This window comes from Lutra lutra, chromosome 17 (assembly GCF_902655055.1).
Source record: "Lutra lutra chromosome 17, mLutLut1.2, whole genome shotgun sequence".
Classification (NCBI taxonomy): domain Eukaryota; kingdom Metazoa; phylum Chordata; class Mammalia; order Carnivora; family Mustelidae; genus Lutra; species Lutra lutra.
The window spans coordinates 57433712-57457693 of NC_062294.1; the positions used below are offsets into that span (position 1 = coordinate 57433712).

Below are 23982 nucleotides of genomic sequence, written 5' to 3' on the forward strand. Positions count from 1 at the left end.
GGTTGTCTGCATCTCTCTAGCGAGCTGCCTCTTGTCCCCATCTCTATGTCACACTTCCTCTCCCTTTGTGTAGCTCCCTCTCGCCCGGTCTCTTTGCTTCGCATCTCTCTCCCTCGCCTTTCCTCCATCCTCTCCTGCATCCTCCCATCCCTCCCTGCACCCTCCCACCTCCTCTCCATCCCTCCGGCGCCCAGGCCCGCCCCCTGCCCCCGCTCCCCCTCCCCCCTCCGAAAGGGTTAACTTTGGGGAAGGGCCCGGAGTCCCCGGATGGTGATGTCAGCGTGCCGGAGAGAAAGGACGAGGTGGCGGGGGGAGGCGGAGAGGAGGAGGAGGCGGAGGAGAGAGGGCGCGTGGGGGGGCGGGGGGGACCTCGGCCTGCAGCATCCGCCGGCCCGCACCTCAGACCCCCCCCGGCGGGGGGAGGCGCAGGAAGGGGGGGGCCGGCCAGGGACGGGCTGGGGAGGGGGGGCCGCGCAGCCCCCCCGGGCCATGCTGACTCCCGGGGCCTGACCCCCCCGGGCCAGCCCCCCCTCCCCCAGCTCCGCGGCCCGCCGACTGGGGGGGCCCAGCCCAGCCCCCTGGGGACCCCCGGAGAGGTGGGGGGCAGCCGGGGGGGCCGGGACGGAGCTGTCGCCGGCCCCCACCGGAGGGACGGGGCGACCTGCCGCAGGGGGGGCGGCCGGGGGGCCTGTCGGACCGGGACCAAGGGCACTATGTCGTCCGGGGCCAAGGAGGGGGGCGGGGGCTCCCCCGCCTACCATCTCCCGCACCCACACCCACACCCACCCCAGCACGCCCAATATGTGGGCCCCTATCGGCTGGAGAAGACGCTGGGCAAAGGACAGACAGGTGAGTCAGGGGAGGGGACACCTGGGGTGGGGGCAGGAGAGCTGGGGGGCGAGGGCCGGACTCGTGGGTATTCAAAGGGCAGGGGCTGATCCCCCAGACCCCGGGGTCCCTCACAGAGAAGGGACTTGGAGTCAAGTCTGCTGGGTCCCCAGGATGGAGGGGGCCGGGGGCTTAGACTCTGGGGGGGAGGTGCTGAGGCCCAGAGGCTCCCACCTCACGGTTGGGGAGGGTGGTTAGAAGTTGGAGGGGCTCCAGGGCCTCGGTGGGGAAGGGAGGCCAGCCTGCAGCAGGGGCTCAGCCGGCCCTGGGAGCTGAGGTCCTTGCTGCAGTACGCCTCGGGATGGGGGTGCACCCTGGGCGGCCGCTTCTCTCTGCACTGCTTTTTGGCTGAGGAGGGCCTCAGGCTCCCCTGGCAGGCTGTCCGGGTGACAGGCAGTGAGGCTCGGGTGGTGGGGTGTGCCGCAGTCTCCCCCTTCTCCAGCGTGCTGGCTCCCTGTGGGGAACACGAACAGCCAGGTGGAAAGGTGGATCCGAGAGTCAAATCTCCCAGGAGTGGTTGGGGAATCAGGGGTCATCCTTTGCTGTCGCTAAACGCTGGCTCCAGCCCTGGCCTCTTTCCTGCCAGGTGGAGGGTGGGTGGGCGTGAAGCCGGAGCTGCACACCTGTGTCCGGGAGGGGTGGGCCCAGCATCTCTTGTGAAGCTGAGGGCCAGGGCGCTAGGGAAGGGGAAGGGCTCAGACCTCAAGATCCTAGTGGTAAGGGTGTGAAGGTGTCACTGACCTGAATTCCTGGGTTATGGGGGAGGAAGGGGCCATGGGTCCTGGACGCCTGGGTCAGAGGGAGGAGGGGCTGCCCCCCTGCCCCCACTCCAGGATCTGTGGCTTCAGGGCTTACTCTTGGGAAGTGGGCGCACTCTTGGGGTTTGAATGCTCCCAGCCACAGCTGCTATTAAAAGCAGATCAAAGAAGGGGATGAAAAGGTCAGGGTTTAGGAGGAGGTGGAAGAGGATGGTATGGGAAGGGGGCAGATGTGAAAGTACATTCCTCGGGAGACATGGAGCCTCCAGAAGATTGAAGGGCAGAGAATTCAAGGAAGTGATGGGCTGAGAGAGAGAGCGAGCCTGAAGGCGGCAGTCAGGGAGACAACATTATGGAGACACAGTGAGGAAAGATTGTGTGGAGACATGGACAGAAGGACAGAGAGTCTGGGTGAGAACCGGGACGACTGCGGAGGAATGGACAATCAGAAGGGACAGAACAGGCGTATCTTGCCGGCTCAGTTAGGGAAGCACTTGGTGGAGACTCTTGGTCTTGGGGCTGTGAGTTCGAGCCCCACATGGGTGTAGAGATTACCTCCAGGGCAAAAGAAAAGAAGGGACAGCACCGAAGGTCTATGTCTATGGAAAACAGGAAGAAGAGAGCCCTCAGAGCTCGGTCAGGGCGATTCAGGCCACTGTCAAAGAGCCAGCAAGGAAAGGAGGAGGAGTCAGGGGGACTTAGGAGCTAGGAGAGGGCTCTGGGAGCACACCCCCCCATTTTCAGTCCTGCTTCCCCAGGGCTGGTTAAACTCGGGGTGCACTGCATCACGGGTCAGAAGGTCGCCATCAAGATCGTGAACCGGGAGAAGCTGTCTGAGTCGGTGCTGATGAAGGTGTGTGTGCACTGGGGCAGGGCGTCCGTTTGGGGACAGGGTGGGGTGGGGGGAGGGAGGCTATGCTGACCTTCATTCCTGTGTCCCCCACTGACCCCCCAGGTGGAGCGGGAGATAGCCATCCTGAAGCTCATTGAACACCCACATGTCCTCAAGCTACACGATGTCTACGAGAACAAGAAATATTTGTAGGTATTTATAGACACCCAGCCCTCATGCACCCCTCCACCCCAAGTTCCTAGGGTGGGACCTTTCTGGAAACAAGGCCTAGAGAGGCCTGGAGAAACCTAAGCTCTCCTGGCTGGACCCCCCGAAGGGCCGGTCAGCCCCTTCGCTCCTGCACAGAACACCCTCCCACACATGCATCCACAACACACACATAATCCTCCTTGTTCCCACACTGACTGGCCCGGCACTAAGGGCCAAATGTGCCCTAGCAACAGGACAGCCAAGCCTCAGCCGTCTTGGTGAGGGACAGCAGTCCATCCTGACCCTTCTGCCCCAGCCCCGGGCCCCCGCCCTACGGCCCTGCAGGGAACACTCTCTACTAGATAATCCAGATGTCCTCAACAGGGTCCGGCTTGCTAAGGGCAGCTCCCCGCCCTGCACATCTTTGCGGAGGCCATGGGGACTTATCAAAGCCTGAGGCTCTGTGAATCCTGCTTCTTCCTAGGCCCCCCTCCTCCCACATAATTCTGGGTGCTATAAGATGGACACCCCAACAATGGCCTTTTTAGGAGTTCCGATCCATATCTCAAAGCTGATTACCCCCCAGGAAGATGGGAGTGGAGTCCAGCTGCCCAGGGTACAGACAATAGGCCTTTGTCTGTACTCTGGTGACCCAAGGGACAGCTGGGCTGGGCAGCGAGTGAGGGGACAGATCCCTGTCCCCGCCACGCAGTCCCCAGGATGAACTGACTCCAGTACCCATCAGATGCTGGGGAGGTTCCGCCCGGCAGTAAGTGGCCCGGCCCCAAGTACTCATGGGAATTGTAGTCCTCAGGCTTCCCCAGGTGTGGCGGCAGGGTGGGGCTTTGTCACCAACTGGTGGAGCTCGCTCTCCCACTCCTCCACCTAGGTAGGAATAGTGGGGGCCCATGGGAGTTTGGGCTTCACAGAGGACTGTCAGCTTTCCAAAAGCTCCTAGAAATTGAGCTTTTGTTCCCAGGGGCTGATGGGAATCGGAGTTTTGGCCTCCCGCAGCCAGATGGGATTTGGAGTCTTAAGGATCCAGGTGGCTGATGGGAATTAGGAGTCCATGTCCAGAGGCTTGTGGGAGTTGGGAGTTTTAATCCTCTCAAGCACTGATGGGACTTGTAGTCTTTTTTAAAAAAACCTCGCTGTCGTTGACTTAGATTGGAGCACACTGCAATTGTTGTTGCCAGGAATTAATGAGAATTTGTGTTGTTGTTGTTGTTGTTGTTTTTAACAACTGAGGCTCATAGGAATGAAAGGCTTGGCTTTCCAGAAGCTAATGGGAATGGGGGAGGGGAGATGTCTTTATTTCCCAGGGTCCTCTGAGAACTGAGGTGTTTCTGTCTTCTAGGCATTAACACAGTTGTCTTACCTGCAGGAATAACTAGGAGTCCAAGAATTGGTACTCCTAAAGTCGTCATGGGAGTCTGCTGCGCAGAGCTTATGGGAGGTGGGGGGCGCTGGGGTTGAGTTTTGGGTTCCCAGAGGCTGATGGACTTGGGAGTCTCTTTTCTCAGAGACTCATGGGAATTGGAGTCTCCTCTTCCCAGGGACTCATGGGAACTGGAGTCTTCTCCCACGGACTCATGGGAACTGGAGTCTCCTCTTCCCAGGGGCTCATGGGAACTGGAGTCTTCTACTCCCAGGGACTCATGGGAATTGGGATACTCTGCTTCCAAAGGCCAGTGGGATGGGGGTCTTGTGCTGGGGTTCCGGGGGATTTTGAAAGAGAGTCCAGGCTCTTTGGTCCTCCACATGCCCCTTCCAGCCCTCTGCCCCCTCCACGTCCCCCAGGTACCTGGTTCTGGAGCACGTCTCTGGAGGTGAGCTGTTTGACTACCTGGTAAAGAAGGGGAGACTGACACCCAAGGAGGCCCGGAAGTTCTTCCGCCAGATAGTGTCGGCGCTGGACTTCTGCCACAGCTACTCCATCTGGTGAGGGGGCAGCTTGAGGGGAGGCCGAGATGAGCACTGCCCACAAGGCTGACTGGAAGCCAGTGTGGTGCAGCCCCAAAATAAATCTTTATCCCTTTTTTAAAATTGAGATAAAACTCACATATCCTAAAATTCACCCTTTTAAAGTATACAGTTCAGGAGTTTTTAGTATAACCAGTGTTGCGCATCGCTGCTATGTAATTTTAGAACATTCTCCTCACCCCCAAAATCATCACCTTGTACACGAAGCAGTCACCCCTCCAGCCTCTGACCACCTCCGTCTCCATGGGCTTGCCTATCCTGGACATCTCATGTAAACGGAATCATACTGTATGTGGCTGCCTGTGTCTGGCTTCTTTCACTCAGGAAAACGTTTTCAGGGTTCCTCCTTGTCGTAATGTGTATCAGTACTTCCTTTCCGTGGCTGAATAGTACTCCAACGTGTGGCTGTGCCGTACCTCCTTTATCCGTTCCCCAGTGGGTGGACACTTTATTGTTTCTCTTTTTTGGTTCTTGTAAACAATACAGACCTGGGAACAATCAAGTACAAGTTTTGATGTGTACCTGTGTTTTCAATTCTCGGGCGCATCCCTGGGGCTGGAATTGTCAGGTCATATGGGGACTCTGCTTAGCCTTTTGAGGAAGTGGCAGACCGTTTTCCAAAGTGGCGGTACCCTTCACCATCCCCGCCAGCAGTCCGTGAGGGTTCCAATCTCTATATGTCCTTGCCAACACTTGTTATCATTTGACTTTTTTGATTATAGCCATCCTAGTAGATATGAAGTGGTATCTCGTTGTGGTTTTGATTTGCATTTCTCTGATGACTAATGTTGTAGAACATCTTTTCATGTGCTTATTGGCCATTTGTTTTATCTTCCTTGGAAAAATGTCTCTTCAGGTTCTTTGCCCATTTCTTATTGAGTTGTCTTTCTGATATTGAGTTCTAAGAGTTCTTTATTCTAGGAACAAGATATAGCTCTAGGAATAACTCCTAAGAGTTCTTTTTTTTTTTTTTCCCAAGACTTTATTTATTTGTCAGAGAGAGAGTATAAGCATGGGGAGCAGCAGGCAGGGGGAGAAGCAAGCTCCCTGCTGAGCAATGCAAGACTCCATCCCTGGACCCCAGGATCATGACCTGAGCTGAAGGTAGATGCTTAACCAGCTGAGCCTCTCAGGCATCCCTCCTCAGAATTCTTTATTCTAAGAGCAAATCTTTTTTTTTAATTATTGCTTGGGGGTTTTTTTGCTTTTGTTTTGTTTTGTTTTTAAGATTTTATTTATTTATTTGACGGAGAAAGAGAGATCACAAGTAGGCAGAGAGGCAGGCAGAGAGAGAAGAGGAAGCAGGCTCCCCGCTGAGCAGAGAGCCAGATATGGGACTCGATCCCAGGATCATGACCTGAGCCGAAGGCAGAGGCTTAACCCACTGAGCCACCCAGGTGCCCCTAAGAGCAAATCTTTTATTAACTGTATATTTTTCAAGTATTTTCTTCCAGTTTGTGACATACTTCTGAGTTTTAATTTTTTTAATTCTTTTTTTTTTAAGATTTTATTTTTTTCTTTGAGGAAGAGAGAGCATGAGAGGAGAGAGGTCAGCGGGAGAAGCAGACTCCCTGGCAAGCAGAGAGACCAATATGGGACTCTATCTGGGACTCCAGGATCATGACCTGAGCCAAAGGCAGTTGCCCAACTTCCTGAGCCACCAGGCACCCCCTTTTATTTTTTAATTTTTTCAAAGTTTTTTATTTAGTTAAGTGATCTCTACGCCCAACATGGGGCTTGAACTTATGACCCTGAGATCAAGAGTCACAGATTCGGGGTACCTGGGTGGATCAGTTGGTTAAGTGTCTGACTTTGGCTCAGGTCATGAAATTGGGGTGCTGGAATTGAGCCCCACATGGAGCTTGCACCCAGCAGGACATCTGCTTGTCCCTCCTCTCCCCCAACTTGTGCTCCCTCTCTCTGTCTTCTCTCTCAAATAAATAAAATCTCTCTAAAAAAAAAAAAAAAAAAAAAAAAAGGAGTCGTATGCTCTCCCAATTGAGCCAGCCAGGCACTCCACTTTTGTTTTTATAGCAATGTTTGGTGAAAAGCAAGTTTTACATTCCGGTAAATTCAAGTTTGTCATTTTTTTTTCTTACCGTTTGTCTTCTCTGCTCTATTTATATAAATCTTTGTCCCTAAGGCTTCCTCCTACATTTTCTTCTGAAAGTTATATAGTTTTAGCTCTTGTATTCTGACCTGGGATACATTTCAAATTAATTTTTGTCTGTGATGTGAGTCAAGGGTTGAGGTTCGGTTTTTTGGCATCTGACTGTCCATACAGAAAGATCGTCCTTTCCTCACGGAATGGCCTTCAGCTCATCTTTCACCCGCATTTGTTTGCGCTCCTTCCCTCCCTGGGGTGGGGACTGGAGCTGGGGTAGGTGTCAGGGTGGAGGGGCTCAGAGGTGAAGATAAAGCTTGGTCCTGGGAAGGCTGCCCATTTCAACTGTCCACACAGCCCTATTGGCAAGACCCAGTCAAAGCCCTGACGTTACAAGCGCTGACCTCTAGGGGGCAATAGCCAACATATTTAACAAGTATGACCCAGTTACTGACCTTGTCCGACAGAAGCTGGAATCCTCAGGCCCCACCGCACCCCCAGACATCAACCCTTAAAACTTGAGGGGTTTCCCTCCAGGGACCAGTGACTGGCTTGGGGTGACCATATTCTTTTTATTATTCAGTATGGAAGTATTTCAATATTTCAATACTGAATAGCTCAACATTAGCCCTCTTTGCCCAGAATATCTCACGTGGTAGATATTCAAATATTTGTGGATAAAATGATACACGGTCCGGGGTCCCCTACGAAATAATCCAGCGGAGGAAGGAGAGCGTGTGTCTAGGTAGAGAAGAGAGAAGATTTGCCCAGAGTCGAAAGAGGTGGGGCTGGGGGATGGGTACATGGGGCTTTCTCATGTTGTTCTCACCGCTTGGAGCACGTTGGGAGTTGCCCATAATGGTTTCCAGAAGTGCCCGCCTCTGAGAGATAGCAAATGGGGCCTCGGCCTCCAGGAGGAGGGCAGAGGCCTGAGCCCCACCTGCCCGTCTCAGCCACAGAGACCTGAAGCCCGAGAACCTGCTTTTGGATGAGAAGAACAACATCCGCATCGCAGACTTTGGCATGGCGTCCCTGCAGGTGGGGGACAGCCTCCTGGAGACCAGCTGTGGGTGAGTGGGGGCCTGGCCTCTGTTGTCCCAGGGAGGGGGCGAGAAGCCGGCCAGAGGCTCACACCGCCTCTCTCCCGCAGGTCCCCCCACTATGCGTGTCCGGAGGTGATTAAGGTGAGTGAGCGGGTGGAGAGGAGGGAGGCGTGGGGAGAGCATGGTGGAGAGACCCTGTCATGGCCGGGCTTGCTCCTTTCCAGGGGGAGAAGTATGACGGCCGTCGGGCGGACATGTGGAGCTGTGGAGTCATCCTCTTTGCCTTGCTTGTGGTAAGGTGCCCCTCTCCTCTCCTGCCCCACTTTCTAGAACAGCCCTGCCTGGTGGGAGCACAAAACATTAAGTAAGTTCCGTCTTTCCCCTCAGGCATTGTCTTCCAAATATTTAACTGGTATCAGGAAGGTGGGAGGCAGGAACCAGCATACCAAGACCCTGGAGTACCCTTGCCCCACCCTTGCTGTGTGCCCAGAGCTAACCATTGAGTCACAGCACTGTGTCCCTGAAAGGGACGGGGCAGCTAGGAGCCCTTGGACGGCTTGGGACAGTGGCTGTTCTAGGGAGTTTGTTGCAATATGGTAATAACTAATATAATCAGAGCAGGCCTGTGAGCCTGGCTCTGCCCCAGGGCCTTCGCACCTGCTCTTCTCTGCCTAGAACACTCTTCCGTCCCGACCTGTCCCGTTGCTCATCCAGTTCACAACTTGACTTCTCTTCGCTCCCATTCTCCCTGCCCCCACCATGAGGTCAGACCCTTTAGGGGAGGTTCTGTCCTTCCTGGCAACTCTCAGAGTTGCCATCATGTGCTGAGTTGTGAGCTCCTTGTGCGGTGTCCCCTTCTACACCATCAGCTCCCAGAAGTCAGGGCTTTTGTCTCTGTGGGTTTTATCCTGCCGGCTCGCCGTGACCCGAGCTGGCACGTAGTCGGCCCCGTTAACACGTGTGGCACGAGTAAATGGAAGGTTTACTCTGGGCCAGGCACTGTTCCAAGCACATCACCTCGCGCACTTCTCTCGAAAACCCCAGAGACGAGAAGTGACTGGCTCGGAGGCACACTGCTGTACGGCGGCAGGGCTGGGATCCATGTGTGGTCTCTCATCCAGGAACCTGGATGACACTGATGGGACGGAGGCTCAACGGGCGCGCCCGGGGCTCACAGCTCCCCCAGAGAAGATGGGGGGCGCCCGAGAGGCAGGCTCAAACAGTGCAGGCCTCTGCCCTTCTGCAGCTGGTGATTCTGGAGCCCGTCCAGCTGAGTTCAAACCCCGGCTCCACCACCGTGAGCAAGCCGGTCGCTCTCCCTCTCCAGGCCCGTTTCCTCGCCTGCCCAGGGCCAGTAGTTAGGGTACCAGGAGTTGCAAGCATTTCCCTAGAATGTCCCCCGTCAGCCTTCTGAGCGGCGCCCCGTTACTAGTAGTTACTGTTATTATTACGGCTGACCCTCATAATCGATGCATTCCGTATTTGAGAAGCTGCACACTCCCTGGGGTTCACCTACAGCCTACCACTCTTGGTGTTTCCGAGGTCGTTCCCAGATGTGCGCAGAGCACAGAAAAAGCTGAGTCCCCATCACACGTGTCCCAGCTGAAGTGGCACAAGGCGACCCTCTGCTTCCCTGCCCCACGCCCAGTTTCAGTCCATCTTGTAAACAAGTGTGTTTTCTGCAGTCTATGGAATGCCACAGTTTTTGCTTTTTTGCGCTGTTTGTTGGTGATTTTAAATGCTCGTGCCCAGAGTACCGCCGTGTGTTCCCGAGGGCAGGCAGGGTGTTTGGTGTCGCCGAGAAAATACCTGTGCTCGTTGAGCTTCTCTCCGACGTGAGTTAGAACGCTGTTGGCCACGCGCCATGGGAATGGATCAACTGCTCATGAGAGGGCGTCTGCCTTAGCTTGGGCTCCTATAAGAGACACACCAGGCGGCGTGAACAACACACTTCTCACTGTTCTGGGGGCTGGGAAGTGAAGGTTCAGGGGCAAGGCCAACAACAAACACATGACCACACTGAATGAGACAGACAAGCAGAGTCTCATCCAGGCTTCCGGGCCCCAGCCCAGCATTGTGGGGTGCCCCTCCCCCTGCCCCCCCACGCCCCGCCTCCTCGGTCCAGAGGCCTCTGACACCAGGGACAACACCTGGAAAAGCCCTCAGAGTCATGCTGTCACCCCTGCAAGTTTTTGCCCAGCATCATCTCCTCCGAGGCCTCTTCCCCCGGACTCCCCCGCCCCACTCCAGCTACCTGCTCACTCCACTCGTCTCATCTCCCGGACTCCCACCTGTCTCATCCTATGTGTCCCTTTATTGTTTGCCCTCCCCAGTACTCATTCATCAACCGCTGTTTGTTAATCTGTGTGTGCCGGGCACCGCTGGAGACAAAGCTCCATGGGGCCAGGGACCTGGTGTTGTCCCCTGCTCCATCCCTTGTGGCCCGATCAGAACCTGGGGGACAGCAGGGGTGCCTGCTTCATGACGAGGCTGCTGAAGTTCCTTCAGTCACTGGGGTCTCGCAGTCTGGGGCGTGAGCTGTAGGAGGGCGAGGGCTGGTGTTGTCCAGTACGAGATCCCTGACCCAAAGTGGACGCTCCCCTTTGGTTGGACCAGTGCGTGAGGATCACCCCTCCTGAAACCAGTCTGGGGAGAAACCTGTTTCTCGGATACACCCTCCAAGCTGCAACCGCAGCCTCTTAAGGCCTGGGGCCTGACTTGTCTGTTGCCAAACCCCTGCTCGCCACTTACCAGCTCAAGGCTGTGGGCCAGTTGCTGGACCACTCCATGCCTCAGTTTCCCCATCTGTAAAGTGGGATGGTCCTAGTCCCCCGTCTGCCAGTGCTTGTGGTAAGAACCACAACGCGGCAATGTGTCAAGCGCTTAGGCTCTCGCTGAGACACCCTAAGCTCTGTGTGAGGGTCGTGTTATTTCTCTGCAGGGGGCTCTGCCCTTTGATGATGACAATCTCCGCCAGCTGCTGGAGAAGGTGAAACGGGGCGTCTTCCACATGCCCCACTTCATCCCTCCAGACTGCCAGAGCCTCCTGAGAGGGATGATCGAAGTGGAGCCTGAGAAAAGGCTCAGTGTGAGTTGGGGGGAGCCGTGGGTCATGAGGACAGAACCCCTAGAGGGACCATGAGAATGGACTTCCAGGAATTTCCTGTCAGTCCCAGGGGTGATGGGGAGAGGTCACTGGATGAGCAGCAGCCCAGGGTCTGCAAAACGCACCCTCCAAGCTGGGCAGGTCCCCCACAGGGGAAGGGGTGCCACTGTGCACACAGGCAATGTCCCAGGCCTGTGGTCACGGATCGTGGTGCCCAGTCGCCACTAAGGGAAGACCTAAGCTGTCATCCTGCCCCTGGTGGAGAGGAGGGTGCACTGTTACGGACCCCCAGAGCCACCCCATCAACTTTCCTTGCGGCCCACTGTGTTCACACGACCTCATTTCTGCCTCTCTCCCTCCGCACAGCTGGAGCAAATTCAGAAACACCCCTGGTACCTGTGAGTATGGGACAACTGAGCACCTGGCTCCCTGGGGCAGAAAGGGAGGGGGCCCAAATATCAAGGGTTGGGGCCCGGACACCCGTGCCTCGGGTAGAGAGGGCTCGAATCCCGGACGCCCGGTACCCTGTAACGTTTCTCCCCCTCCCCAGGGGCGGGAAACACGAGCCAGACCCTTGCCTGGAGCCAGCCCCAGGCCGCCGGGTGGCCATGCGGAGCCTGCCATCGAACGGAGAGCTGGACCCCGACGTCCTGGAGAGCATGGCTTCGCTTGGCTGCTTCAGGGACCGGGAGCGGCTGCACCGCGAGCTGCGCAGCGAGGAGTAAGGCCCCCTGTTCCAGGGACGCACACCAGCTGGCTGACATCCGGCCAGCCGGCCGCAGCGCCCCGACCAGCCAGCGGAGGGCGCGCCCGCGCCTCGCGCACGTGCAGACTCCGTGGGGCGTGGCGCCCGGCCGCTAGAGGGGGCGTGGCTTAGAGTTCCACGTGGAGCTGTTCCCAGAGCAACCAGGAGGGGGCGGTAGGACGCGGGGCGGCGTGGGGAGGCAAGATGCTGCAAAGTATCGGTAGGTGGTGAGACCCACGTGGTGCCCCACGGAGTGCTTGCAAATAGCAAGTGCTCGATTATTCGGAACTGTCGCGGCTGAGTCAAGTAAGGGTCCTGTGTGCAGCGACAGAAAGTCTCACCGTGTCCATGCCTAGGAAGAGGGAAGCATGGGCACAGATACCGGCCTACCAGGCCCCTGAGAGCCACAGCTACAGGGAGGGGTTGAGACCTCTGGAGCCCGACTCCTGACCCCAGGCCTCTCCCACCCCCTCCCTCCCTTCCCCATCAGGGAGAACCAAGAAAAAATGATATATTATCTGCTTCTGGATCGGAAGGAGCGGTATCCCAGCTGTGAGGATCAGGACCTGCCTCCCCGGAATGATGTCGGTGAGAAGGCAGGGCTGGGGGTCCAGACCCCAGACTCTGGAGCGGGGGAAGGGGCTGCAGGCCTTAGTGTCTGGGTTTTTGCTTTTGTTTTGTTCAAGATTTTATTTGAGAGAGAGATATTATTATTATTTATTTGAGAGAGAGAGAGAGAGATTGAGCACCAGCAGAGTGAGGGGCAGAGGGAGAAGCAGGCTCCCCGCTGAGCAGGGAGCCCAATGCGGGACTCCATCCCAGGACCCTGAGATCATGACCTGAGCCGAAGGCAGACCCTCAACCAACTGAGCCCCCCAGACCCCCCTAGCTTCCGGGTATAGGCTCCCTGACCCGCTTTTTGACCTTGTCAAAAGTCTCCGCTCTGGACCTCCGTTTCCCACCTGTGCGAGTGCCATGCACAGCTGGGTGAAGATGGCTTCTGACTGGCTTGAAACTCTCCGCCCTCAGACCCCCCTCGGAAACGTGTGGATTCCCCCATGCTGAGCCGACACGGGAAGCGGCGGCCAGAGCGGAAGTCCATGGAAGTTCTGAGCATCACGGATGCTGGGGGCGGTGGCTCCCCAGTGCCCACCCGCCGGGCTCTGGAGATGGCCCAGCACAGTCAGAGGTGAGAGCCCCTGGCCCTCCCGCGGGTCCACAGCTCTGGGTGGGTGGGGAGGGGGTTCAGGGTTCTAGCCCCAGCTCCACCTCAGGGGCCCCTCTCAGGGCCTCAAGTGCTCATCGCAAAGGTGTGTGGAAGGAAAAGGACATCTGAGCCTTGAGAAACCCACACACCTGATCTAAAAACAAAACAAAACAAAAAAATCTCTCCTGGAAACAGATCCCGTAGTGTCAGTGGAGCCTCCACCGGTCTGTCCTCCAGCCCTCTCAGCAGCCCACGGGTAAGCCCCGATTCATTAAGAAGGGGTAAAGGGGTGAACACTGGACCGGAAACTACAATTCCCAAGAAGTTTTGAGGCATTGCCTCTTTGTCCCTGAAGGACCCCCAATCCCGTTTTAGTGCATTGCGCATTTCCACCTCCAATAGGATCGGGTTTTTAGTGTTTCAAGGGTTCCTTTATGCGCTTACCAAAAGCTAATTGAGCACAGCAGTGAGCACGGTAGAAAAAATCCCTGTCCCCTAAAAAGGGTGCGGGGTGGGGGGCGCCCGGGTGGGTAATAATTGGACTACAAGTTCCAGCATGCATCGGGACCCATCTCTGTGAGTATGGGCCTATGGGGTTCCTAAAGGCTCCTGGGAGTTGTAGTCGCCATCTCACCCAGCCCCCCTCTTCCACAGAGTCCTGTCTTTTCCTTCTCACCGGAGCCCGGAGCCGGAGATGAGGCTCGGGGCGGGGCCTCCCCGACTTCCAAAACGCAGACGCTGCCTTCTCGCGGCCCCAGGGGTGGGGGTGCCGGGGAGCAGCCTCCGCCCCCCAGTGCCCGCTCCACACCCCTGCCTGGCCCCCCAGGCTCCCCGCGCTCCTCTGGGGGCACCCCCTTGCATTCACCCCTGCACACGCCCCGGGCCAGCCCCACTGGGACGCCAGGAACAACGCCACCCCCAAGCCCCGGCGGTGGCGTCGGGGGAGCCGCCTGGAGGAGTCGTCTCAACTCCATCCGCAACAGTTTCCTGGGTTCCCCTCGCTTTCACCGGCGCAAGATGCAGGGTACGGGGTCCCCCAAGGTGCAAGGGCTGGGGGCCTAGATTCCCGTGTGGTGTGAGAAGATGGGGCTGGGAGTAGAAATTCAGGTGTTGGGGACAGGGGGTGTGGCTTCCAGCGCTGGAGGAAGGAGGAGCCTCTCTGAAGGACACCGCCATTCAGTGCCTTGGCTCATCTTCCCATTGGCTCGTGGCGAGCAAGTTCCGCCCTCGGAGGGCGTGGTCTACCTGGGGTGGACCGGCATCCCCAGCAGGACCACCAGGTAGCCTGCCATGTGGGCTTTAGCTACTGGGAGGTGAATGGGCACTGGGATCTGGCATCTCTAGTTGGAGGGGACTCCTGGCCCGCGTGCTGGACCCAGGGTGATGGGCAAGTGTTAACCATACTCTCTCCTCTCTCACCGCACGCCAGTCCCCACTGCCGAGGAGATGTCCAGCTTGACACCAGAGTCCTCTCCAGAGTGAGTCTGACAGGGAAGGGAAGCCAGAGGTTGGAGGGAGGGATTTATTCCTTGAGCCCCCTCCTGACCCACCTCCAACCCTCCCCTTTCACTCAGGTTGGCAAAACGCTCCTGGTTTGGGAACTTCATCTCCTTGGACAAAGAAGAACAAATATTCCTTGTGCTGAAGGACAAACCTCTCAGCAGCATCAAAGCGGACATCGTCCATGCCTTCCTGTCGGTGAGGGGCCTGGGTCTCCCTGTGTCCTGGCCAGCACAGGACTACAAATCCCAGCATCCCCTGGAGTCTGCCTCTGCTCCGGCCTGACTTCCTCCTGAGGCTCATGGGATCTGTAGTTTTCTGTTCAGAGTTGGGTTGGGTCACTGTAGGGGCAGGGAGGTGGAGAGGTTTACTGGACCCTGGGGCCTGGAGATGGTGCAAAGGACACCTCCCTAGCGTGTTAGTGAGTTGCCATTCCCTGACCACCAGGTCTGAGATTAGCAGACAGAATCGCTTTTTCCCCCAGGACCTCTGGGTTTTTGCTCTAGGAGCTAATGGGACTTACAGGTTCTTACACATATGTGGCAATGCTCACGGAGGCAGAGAAGTTTGCGTCATGTAATTCTGGAGCCTGAGGCTGACCCCTAGATGTGACAGGTCCTGTTATCAGCCATTCCTCTGATGCCGTTTATAGTGGGACAAGAAAACTACAAGTCCCAGCAGGCAATGGGGGCTCCCAATGGCTTTCCTGCTATTCCTTCCCCCTAGTGGCTGATGGAACTTGTAGTTCCTTGGGCAGAGGTCTTTGTGGGGTTGGCTATCCAGTCCCTGGAATCAGGTCACTGGAATCACCCCCTCCTTTTGTCCCCTGCCTGTCTCAGATCCCCAGCCTGAGTCATAGTGTGCTGTCACAGACCAGCTTCAGGGCCGAGTACAAGGCCAGTGGTGGCCCATCCGTCTTCCAGAAGCCCGTCCGATTCCAGGTGGACATCAGCTCCTCAGAGGGCCCAGAGCCTTCCCCACGACGGGATGGCAGTGGCGGTGGTGGCATCTACTCGGTCACCTTTACGCTCATCTCCGGTAAGCTTCCCTTGGCGAGAGACTGCCTCCACCCTGGTGTGTGGAATGCTCAAGACAGCTGAGCTGGGAGAGTGGCCCCAGAGGGCAGCAGGAGGGAGGAGGAGATGGTGCTCAGCTAGCGCTGACCCTATGAGCCCCCTCCTCATTCAGACCCCTGCATTCTCTCCTTCCCCCTTCTCTCATTGACATTTCATGGATTTTTTTTTTTTTTTTAATTTTATTTATTGGGACGCCTGGGTGGCTCAGTGGGTTAAGCTGCTGGCTTCGGCTGCCTCTCTCTCCGCCTCTGCCTGCCTCTCTGCCTGCTTGTGTGCTTTCTCTCTCTCTCTTTCTGACAAATAAATAAATAAAATCTTAAAAAAAAAAAAAGATTTTATTTATTTATTTGGAAGAAAAACAGGTCACAAGTCAGGGGGAGGAGCAAAGGGAGAAGCAGACTCCCCACTGAGCAAAAGCCCAATGCGGGGCTTGATCTCAGGACCCTGGGATCATGACCTGAGCCAAAGGCAGACACTTAGTGGACTGAGCCACCCAGGTGCCCCTTCATGGACATTTATGATGTTTCACGTGCTTTACGTGCATTGTTACATTGACGCTTCCCAGAGGCCTTTGAGGTATTAGTGCTCACCCACTTTACAGAAGAGAAAACAGGGTCCTATTGAGGCAAATTGACTTGACACAGTCCCACTGCAAACTGACGAAGCTGGGCTCAACATAGCCCTGCTGACCTTGAAGTGCAGAGCTGACTGTACAGCCGAAGGGCAGACGGGGCTCTCTGCCATCGCGTGTCATTCCCGCACCCAGAGCAGACAGCACCGGGTGATCACGGCACTTCTTCCTGCTGGGCTCAGCGGCAGCCTCAGAAATTACAGGCAGCCATGACCAATCAGGAGTCGGCACCAGAGACCGGAGTCACAGAAATGTCTTGCTGCCAGTCCAGCTTGGTTCCTGAGCCATGATAGCGAGTCCGAATAACAAGAGACACTTCTGCCTGCTACCCTTGTTAGCAGTCTTAAATGTCACAGTGACCAGCCTGCCACAATGTTACCCCTAAAATGAAATAAGTTGCATTTTTCCCCCTTTCCTTTAAAGGCTAATAGGCAGGACTTCCTCAATTTTAAGATTTCTTTTAACTTCCTGTTTATTTTTCTTATATTTCTGGCTCTTCGTGGCCTCAGCTAGAAACTAACACGATAAATAGAAAGCCACACCCATCATTATTTTAACTCCAATCTTTCTCATCCCATTTGCAAATCGCGGGTCTATACCTAGTCCCAACACAGGGCCGGAAATTGAGCCCAAGAGGAAGCGAGTCCTTTCTGGTTTCCACGGGGTGGGAGGGCCTTTTCTGTCTCTGTCCCCAAGTCAGCCCATCTCCTTCCCCTCCAGGTCCCAGCCGTCGGTTCAAGCGAGTGGTGGAGACCATCCAGGCGCAGCTGCTGAGCACTCACGACCAGCCCTCCGTGCAGGCCCTGGCAGGTGGGCCGCGTCCGAAGCCGTGGGGCCCTCCTTTATCCTGTGGGCCGGAGGGGCGACCTGCTGAGCAAGGGCCCCAGGGCTTTGGTCCATGGCAAGGATCACAGATTCTCAGAGAGGCTGGGGCCTGAGCTCCGTGCATGGAGCCATCCCGACCTGAGAAGCCCTTGTGGCCAGGGAGGGCACCTCCAGGGACCCCCAGAGGGTGCCTAGTCTTTGTGTGGGGTTGTGGAACTTCCTGCTAACGAAGGTTCTGGAACAGTGTTCTAGAGAAGGGCAAGCAGCCCTCCGGGTTTATTCAGATCCCCCAAACAACACCCTGTAAGGCTCCCCTGTGCCCTTTCGCTAAGGAGCATTCCCCTAACAACCAGGGTAGCAGAAGGAGACCTTTGGCTGTGATCTGGGGACTCAAATGAGATCTGCTGCTGTGACAAGCTGTCCCTTAGCGAATAATGTCATAGCCAGAGCCTGTGACAGTGCCCCTGGAGTCAGGCCTCTGGGTCTCACTGGGACTAACTTGGCCCGGTTTCCAAAGCCACGAGGGTTGGAGGGGTCCAGGATGTATGACGTGCTGTCTGTGACCTTGCTGGGTCTGGTTGCAAATGGGTGTCCTCCTGGCAGCCGTCCCCCCAGGCTTCCAGCCCCGGGACGGAGGCCCTTGGCCTCACCACGATGTTGCTGGAACATGTTCCTTGGGGTTCAGCAGCCTCGAAGTTCCTGACGCCGCACTGCTTCCTCCTCCACAGATGAGAAGAACGGGGCCCAGACTCGGCCTGCTGGCACCCCACCGAGAAGCCTACAGCCCCAAGCCGGCCGCCCAGACCCAGAGCTGACAAGCTCTCCCCGCCGAGGCCCTGCTAAGGACAAGAAGCTCCTGGCCACTAACGGGACCCCTCTGCCCTGACCCCAGGGGGCCGGGGAAGGAGGGGAGCCCCCTCCACCCCCCTTCCCTGCCCCCCAACTGTGAATCTGTAAATAGGGCCCATGGAGTATGTAGGGAGGGGAGAGACACAACAAACCCGGCCTTGCCCTGCAGGGATGGGGCTCAGGGGGCCGTGCCCAATGGGGGGTGGTTCTAGGGGGGACTGAGGGCGGGGGAGCTGTTTCTATTTTATTTATTGATTAATTTATTATTTTATTTATTGATCAATCTCTCTGCGGGGTGGGGTGGGGGAGGGACGGGGGCTGGTTGGGGTGGCTTAGCAGATCCGGACAGAGAAGGCCATCTGTCCTTGTGTCCCCAACTCCTCCTTCCCAGGCCCCCCCTTCCCCGGTTCTCCCCCTTCCCTCACAACCTTCTGTACGGATTTGCTCTCCGGAAGGAATTCTGGTTTCGCGTGACCCTGCCTGCGTCCGTGTCTCTGATTCCGCCGGCGGCAAAAAAAAAAAAAAAAAAAAAAAAAAAAAAAAAAAAAAATTAATAATAATAATAATAAATAGCCTTGAGCAGGGATGGCTGGCTGGCCTTGACCTCTCACTTCCTGGGTGGCCCTGATGGCAGCACGGAGGGAGGGGGCCCAGACCTCATCACCCGGCCTACTGTTCACAGGTGGATCTGCAGGGAGGTGGGGGAGGCTGGCGGGGAGCTGAGGTGGCCCTGCTGGATGTGCAGGGTGCAGCCGTCCAGGCAGGAAAAGTCCACCGCAAACAGGCCAAAGAGGGCAAACAGCAGCATGGCGATGGCCCACTCGCAGGCGGCGGAGGCCGAGCGCAGCGGCCAGAAGTGGAGGATCATCACTTTGCAGCAAGGTCAAGGGCCACACGCAGCAGGAAGGATCCGGGAGCCCAGCCAGATCACCAGGGCCGGGCGCCCTCTCACGACGCAGCTGCCCCGCCCTGGCCGGAATGGCGTCTGGCAGGCCACCCACCTCTGCGGCTCCCAGGCACGTTAGCGCAGATGCCCTCCTCCCTGGCTAAGACTGTTTCCCACACGTTCGTCCTGCTCAGACTTGCCCTCCAGGTGCCCCCTGAAATCCTTTTCACCTGCGAGCCCACACTCACTCCAAGCTCAAACTAGCAGAGAGGCCCTCGGCTTTCTGAGATCCCTCCCGGCAACAGCCTTCCTGCTTCTCGGCCAAGCCAGCGCCCACTCCCTCCTAGATCAGTTCAGACACTATTTCATTCATCCAAGGATTTTTAGGCAGTCCATAAGGTGACATCACCCCTGATCCCATGAATCCTAGAGCAAAGGAGAGGTGAGAGCACCCACACAAGGGGGTTACCCCCAGAATTGGCTTTGGTCCTCCCCCAATCATAAGCTTCCCATGGCTCCCTACTGCCCCCAGGAAGAAACCGGTCTCCCGGTAGGCTCTTCTGAGCACCAGCAGCCTTCTGGCCTCCCCTCTGTTATCCCCAAGGAGGAGATGGGTCCCTAACACTACATTTGTAGCCTCTCCTCTCTCAGGGCACTTTGCCAGTAACAACCATTATTACGATCAAAACCACTCCTTTTGACAGATACGGAAACTGAAGCACAGTGATTTGAGTCACCCAGAGGCACGCTAGGTTGGCAAAGAGCATCTGGGCTCCCGTGACTCAGAACTGGGTTGGGTAGGATCTTCAGCCAGTGCCAGGCATGCTGGTGAATGGTTAACGACCAGCCCTGATTCGCTGCCTTGGCCAGTTTCTGGGCTGTGAACACTCCCACTAAGGCCAGCGGGAGCTGCTAACAGGACAGAACCAAACAAGGAGCGGGGCCTGCGCAAGCTGCCTCCATCCCATCCACCACCAGCGCCACCGCTGGACTCCGCGACACGTCTTGGCCAAAAGACTCCCCCTCTCGGAACCTCAGTTTCCGGTCTTCAACATGATGCCCGCCCAGGGCGGGGCAGGTACCCCGAACAGACTGCCGCCGCTGGCTTGCCGTCCTCCCAGTATTTCTTGGTGGCTCACTGCACTGGTCACCGAGCTAAGCACCTCACGTGCATTACTCCCTTCGTTCCTTCCAGCTCTGGGGGCAGCCTTGTTATCATCCACACTGGAGAGCTGCAGGAGCTGAGACACTGAGTTCAGCCCGTGGAGCCCTCCCCCACCAACACCCGGCTAGCGCGCAGGGGAGGTGGGCTTCAGCCCAGGGTGCCCGTCCCCAAGGCTGACACTTCCCGGGATGCTATCATCCCCAGAAGACTGAGGCCGAGAACGGACTGCACAGAGCCGAACCACCCCAGTGGAGGACCCCCCCAACCCCTGCCACCGGCCCCAGGAAGGATACTGGTCACCAAGAGGATGGTGCAGAGGCTGCAGAGGCCCAGACGGAGTGGCCCGACCCAGGGGGCCCCGGGCTGGGGCAGTCTCCTCGTGCACCAGACAAGAATAAGCTGCAGCCAAAAGTAGGAGTTGCCCATGAATAAGGCGAAGAAGGCCCCGACCAGGTGCATGTGCAGCTGGTTCTTTTGCTGGGAAGAAAAGGGACAAGCATTGAAAGGAAGGTAGATACACACAGGTGGGGGGTGACGGGCAGGGACATGAGGGCTGTGATGGGGGGGGGGTCCTTGACCCACCCAGCAGACTGGTGCGGCCTCGCTCCAGAATATGGGGCCTGGCACATTGTAGGCGCTCAGGAAATATTAGTGAAATAAAATCTCTCGTTCTCAGCTGGGGTGGTGGAGGGCTGACATTGCCACCCAGGGGCTGAAAAATTGGTTTTGGAAGTTCTTAAAGATTGCAATGGTTTGTGGCTTGCAGATACATAGTGTATGTCATTTAATATTTTCTAAATATTAAAAGTTTAATGAGGGGAAACGATGACCAGTGGGAAATGTCTTTAGAAGGCTCCTTACGGGAGCAATATAATAATTTTAAGAAGAGGGGCGCCTGGGTGACTCAGCTGGTTGGTTGACCGTCTGCCTTCGGCGGAGATCATGGTCTGATCCATGATGAAGGTCCAGGGATGAAGTGCTGCATCAGGCTCCCCGCTCAGCAGGGAGTCTGCTTCTCCTTCTACCCCTCCCCCTTGCCCATGATCTCGCTCTCAAAAAGATAAAAATCTTTAAAAAAAAATTTTTTAAGAAGTTAAAGTTGAGGAGCCCAGGAATAAATGATAGGTGATGGGGAGTGATGAGTTATGGGGAATTTTTCTTAGCAAGCGGAAGGCAGTCTCTTAGCCCGTGGTATTTTCATCAGGAGCAGTTAGGAGTCAGAGGCGCCATGGAAAAATTAAATATCAATATACAATTATCAACAGACTCTCTCCAATCATTGTCCCTTCTTTTGTTCTACAAATATCTACTGAACCTCAAGGTGAACAGTGCAAGTTCTAGAGTCTGAATCTGGGTTCATTTCTGACCACCACGAACCAGCTGGTTAATACAAAAACAAAAACAAAAAATAAAAAAACCCTCTGTCGGATTTGACCGAAAGGGTAGGTCTAGGGCTGTTACGGAGACGTATGAAAACCTACACAGGGTAAAGCCTAGCACCCCGAGTGAACGCTCCATCTAAGTGGCGAGAACGAGCGGCTCTGAGTAATTTCATTATTAAAAGGGCAAAGGGGTAAGGGACGGCAGTAAATTGCCCCCAGTCTTCTGGGGTTCCGTGAATAATTACACCAAGGCCTCCCACGGGGGCCTCGGTCCAGACCGCGGAGGAGCTGACCTCCCTCCCTGGCCCAAGGACCGCAAGAGAAATACAAGTCCCAGAAGGCCGTGCGCGGGCGAGCCCCCACAATGAGAAGCCAGCGGCCCCGGGGGGTGCTGGGAGCTGTAGTCCCGGACTCGGGCTCGTCGGCCTGCCTGGCTGCGCCCCACGAGCCGATGCCTTCTCACCTGGAAGTTGCCCACCACGGAGGTGCCCAGGGCACACAGGAGCCCCGTCCACAGGATCAACCGGTTAAACCATTTTCTGACTCCCCAGTCCCGGAGCTGGTGGTAACGGATAATGCAGATCCAGGCGGCTGGGAGGAGAGGGAAGTGGGCGGGCAAGCCTGCCCGCACTCCTGGGGAGGGGGTGCGGAGAGACTGGGCCTAGGGGTGGGGGCCTAACTCCCACAGCTGGAGGAGAGGTGGGGGCTTGGATCCCTGGCGCCGGGGCCGGGGCGGTGCCCCCTTGGCTGGGGTGGGGTGGGAGTAGGGGTGGGGGTAGGGTTGAAGGTAGGGGTGAAGGTGGGGGTGGGGTTCTCCCCAGAACAGGAAGGGCTGAGGATATTTACCCATAGCAGCTCCCATGTTGAGCAGCTGGCTGAAGATGCAGCTCTGAGGGGGGTAAGACCCGCAGAGGCTGGGGGAAAGGAAGGATCATCCTGTGGCTCCTCGGAGCCAGGCCACCTCTTCTCCCTCGGAACCCCCGCCCCGCCAACACCATAACTACCTGATATAGGGGAAACCTTCCGTGAGGTTCACAGACCTGTTGGTCACGGCAAGGGCAAAACTGAAGTACAGGGAGACACCAAAGTGGTTTTTAACGACAAAGTGGTTTTTCCTTTTGTTACCCACAGAAACAAGGACTTCTAACTCCCCCCACTTCAGACCCAGAAGTCCAGGCTCCCAGCTCCTCCTCCCTCAGACCCAGGAGTCCAGACCCCCAGCCCCTCCTCCATCAGACCCAGGAGTCCAAAACCCCAGTCCCTCCTCCATCAGACCCGGGGTTCTCCTGCTTCTAACACTCACACACTCCAGACTCCAGTGATAGCAGAAAAGGCCAGGAAAGCGGGCAGCACAGACAGGTAACCCCACATGCCGGGCTCTGCAGGGGAAGGAGAGAGACCACAAACCTCTCTCTCTCTCTCTCTCAGGTGAGGAATCTGCCCTGTGGGTCCAGGTGCATCTGAAGGTGGCCTCCCAGCTCTGAGCCCCTCCAGCTCTGAGGCCCCCGTTGTCTCCCAGGGCAGAAACAGTGGATGAGGCTCTGGTCTGCTGAGACCAGCTCTCTGCCTGCGGCGCTCTCCATCCTGTAACAGCTGTCTTCCCATCCTGACCTCCCAGTTTTATCAGACTGGCCTCCCTCAACCCAGCTTCAGAGCCTCTCCCAGCCAGCCTCTGGGCTTCCCCAGAATGCTCACCTGTCGGAACTTTCTTCTCGCTCTCCCGGTCCTGGGCCCGGGGCTGTGGGAGAGGTTGGAAAAGGAGAGGGGACGTGGGGTAGGGCTTGGGCGGTGTCGTGGCAGAGCCAAAGTCCAAGCTGCGGAGCAGTCTGACCGCCTGACCGTCCAACCCGCCACTGTGTTCGGGACCTAACCCTGCACCACCACTTCCCCTCTCAGAACCTAGCAGGGAGCACCTTACTTAGCTTCAAGGGGCCCCCAACTTCCTTCCTTCAGCTTTAAAAGTTCAATGTCCAAGTGCCCAGCCCATGTCCTCCCCAGGACCCAGAATCTGAGCCTCTAGCTCTCTCCACCCTTCCTCCCTTGGGGACCCAGAAGTCCAGGCCCCCAGTCCCTTCTACAATTCCTGCATTTGGTTCTAGCCCCTGGGGTCCAGCCTCCTAGCTCTTACCTTCTCTGGGGCCCCAGAATCCAGGCCCACAGGTCAGACTCCTTCCTGGGTGCAGTTTGTGTCCTTAGGCTGTTGAGGATGGGGCTGTGGTGACCCTGCCTCCTCCTCTCACTTGCCGTCCCCTCTCCCTTCCTCTGGGCCAGCTCCTGGAATTCCCCAGTGGGCAGGCTCAGGGTGGGAAGGGAGGCCTTGGTGTCGAAATTGCCATCCAATGAAGCTTCCGCCAAAAGCAATTGCTTCCTCTGACCTGATCATATTTTTCTGTAAGTCACATAGCAACCCTCGTCTTGCTGGCTTCCTCCCCTCTTGGTAATCAGACATTTGGGCCCCAGCCTCCTCCAGCTTCCCCTGGACCCGGGAGCCCAGGCCCCCAGCCCCTCCTCCCTCAGACCCAGGAGTCCAGACCCCAGCCCCCTCCTCCCTCAGACCCAGGAGTCCAGGCCCCCAGTCCCTCCTCCCTCAGACCTAGAAGTTCCAGCTCCCTTCTCCCTCAGCAGCCCACCTCTTTTTTTTTCAATTTGTGGTAAAATTCAGAAAACAAAAGTGAACAGTGGCATTTGGTACAGTGCCAGGGTCATGCAACTATCACGTTATTTATCTCCAGAACTTTCTCCTCACCCCCGAAGAAACCCTGTACCCACCAAGTGTAGGCACTCCCATTTGC

General features: G+C 56.7%; 2 protein-coding genes across 10 annotated transcripts; one reads left to right on the forward strand and one right to left on the reverse strand.

Annotated features, from left to right (window-relative positions):
- The first annotated feature begins 298 nt into the window (after positions 1–298).
- Positions 299–17878, forward strand: BRSK1 (BR serine/threonine kinase 1). 2 transcript variants are annotated; one of them, XM_047711590.1, is made up of 19 exons: positions 299–849; positions 2405–2499; positions 2602–2687; positions 4489–4629; positions 7729–7845; positions 7926–7959; positions 8043–8111; positions 10760–10906; positions 11291–11322; positions 11475–11645; positions 12160–12257; positions 12699–12858; positions 13072–13132; positions 13531–13900; positions 14306–14354; positions 14451–14574; positions 15216–15414; positions 16804–16893; positions 17637–17878. In XM_047711590.1, the coding sequence occupies exons 1-19, from the start codon at positions 714–716 to the stop codon at positions 17792–17794; spliced, it is 2337 nt and encodes a 778-aa protein (XP_047567546.1). In that variant the 5' UTR covers positions 299–713; the 3' UTR covers positions 17795–17878. The 2 variants fall into 2 exon arrangements, with proteins under 2 accessions (XP_047567546.1, XP_047567547.1); XM_047711591.1 differs by lacking the exons at positions 299–849; positions 2405–2499 and having other exon boundaries at positions 2602–2691.
- On the reverse strand, positions 16542–23418 carry TMEM150B (transmembrane protein 150B). Of its 8 annotated transcripts, none has more exons than XM_047711596.1 (8): positions 23319–23418; positions 22886–22928; positions 22494–22632; positions 22195–22254; positions 22037–22104; positions 21654–21823; positions 20102–20285; positions 18017–18627 (listed from the first exon to the last, which is right to left on the reverse strand). In XM_047711596.1, the coding sequence occupies exons 3-8, from the start codon at positions 22559–22561 to the stop codon at positions 18434–18436; spliced, it is 744 nt and encodes a 247-aa protein (XP_047567552.1). In that variant the 5' UTR covers positions 22562–22632; positions 22886–22928; positions 23319–23418; the 3' UTR covers positions 18017–18433. The 8 variants fall into 8 exon arrangements, 5 of the variants coding, with proteins under 5 accessions (XP_047567552.1, XP_047567551.1, XP_047567548.1 ...); XM_047711595.1 differs by having other exon boundaries at positions 22494–22569; positions 23319–23415; XR_007123941.1 differs by lacking the exons at positions 22886–22928; positions 23319–23418 and adding an exon at positions 16542–16930 and having other exon boundaries at positions 18186–18627; positions 22494–22795.
- Positions 23419–23982: the final 564 nt, after the last annotated feature.